The 1443-nt window shown below is 43.5% G+C and overlaps 1 protein-coding gene across 1 annotated transcript in view; it reads left to right on the top strand.

Moving 5' to 3' along the window:
• The window catches only part of LOC118740495, a 139165-nt gene extending 138292 nt beyond the window's left edge, over positions 1-873 (top strand). The window contains exons 4-5 of the mRNA XM_036472051.1: positions 194-373; positions 442-873. Of these exons, the coding sequence (XP_036327944.1) occupies positions 194-373; positions 442-697 (436 nt within the window). The 3' untranslated portion in view covers positions 698-873. The remainder of the gene's footprint in view (positions 1-193; positions 374-441) is intronic.
• Positions 874-1443: the final 570 nt, after the last annotated feature.

Below are 1443 nucleotides of genomic sequence, written 5' to 3'. Positions count from 1 at the left end.
ACTACAAGCCCAGAATGGAAGTGCTGCAGTTGCCACTAAAGTACGTACATATGTGCATAGCAGAACTTGTATAGGTTAACTGTGTGCACTTGGATTAGCGAACAGTTTTGAAAAGAAAAACTTAGCTTCGATTATTCGTACTCGCAAACATATCTACCTAAATATTTATAAACGAATTTGAGCTTAATTTCAGCCGTCCCATCGGTTATGTGCTACGTCCTTTAAATGCCACAACCGATGCTGAGATAATCGACACACTATGGCCGAATCGTCATCAGGGTTCACGTTTTCTGATTAAACGTCTCATAGAATGGAATGCGAATATGGGCGTTTATACAGCAGACACTGGCGAGCTAGTAGCGTGGTGCTTGCGGTAAATATGAAAACTTGAGACACGTTTTTTAACGCATTCCTTTATTTTTGTTCTATTCTCAACGTCAGTTTGCAAGGCGGTTTTCTCGGCGCTCTGCAAGTGAGGGTGGAGCACAAGCAACGCGGTTTGGGTAGCCTGATTGCCACGGCTACAGCGCAACGCATTGCGGAGCTGGGTGATGATGTAATGACTCTGGTGAACAAGGATAATCGCGTCGCACGTGGCATGTTCGAGAAGCTAGGCTTTAAGCTATTTGATAACGCTTATTGGTTACGTACATTTCCCACTGAAGACGTAGAGCGCACATGGCCTGATGGCGAGTAGAGAATTTCGCGTTTGCATATGTACATTAGGGTGGTCCTTAAATGTAGGAAGCAAATTTTTACATCAGATTTACCAAGCCTCAACCCCTATGTCGGTGCTACTATGGTCGAAGATATCACATATAAATTTAGGTCCCGATTTGAGACGGTTATGGCGTGTCGCACAGGGGGTAAAGTTCAGATTCCTCTACGGAGGATTAAAAAAATTAAAATTAATTTTTATTTTACCTAATACCAATAGTCGACACTACTTTAATCAAAGATATCACATATAATTTTGGACCTGATTGGAGTCTATTAAGGCGTGTCGCACAGGGGTCAAACTTCAGATTACCGTATAAAAACGTCTTAACCGACTGCAGTCGGGACCAAAATTTATATGTGATATCTGTGATCGCTTTGACAGCCGCTGTGGTGTAGTGGTAAGCAGTGCGCGCTTCCACTCCGCAACGCGTGGGTTCAAACCCTTGTCAAAGCAACATCGCAAAAATATAGAGAACAGGTTTTTTCTTAACAGCGGTCGTCCCTCGGCAGGCAATGGCAAACCTCCGAGTGTATTTCTGCCATGAAAAACAGCTTCTCATAAAAATACAATCGCCATTCGGAGTCGGCGTAAAACTGTAGGTCCCTCCGCTCTGTGTGACAACATCAAGGCGCACGCCACAAATCGGAAAACCCTAACATATGTGTAAGCGTCAATCTATTTTTATACCCGAGCGCACTTGTGCACAAGGGTATTATAACTTT

Source organism: Rhagoletis pomonella, unplaced genomic scaffold, assembly GCF_013731165.1.
Source record: "Rhagoletis pomonella isolate Grant_MI unplaced genomic scaffold, Rhpom_1.0 Rhpom_scaffold_00006, whole genome shotgun sequence".
NCBI lineage: Eukaryota > Metazoa > Arthropoda > Insecta > Diptera > Tephritidae > Rhagoletis > Rhagoletis pomonella.
This window is presented reverse-complemented; position numbering and strand designations above follow the sequence as displayed.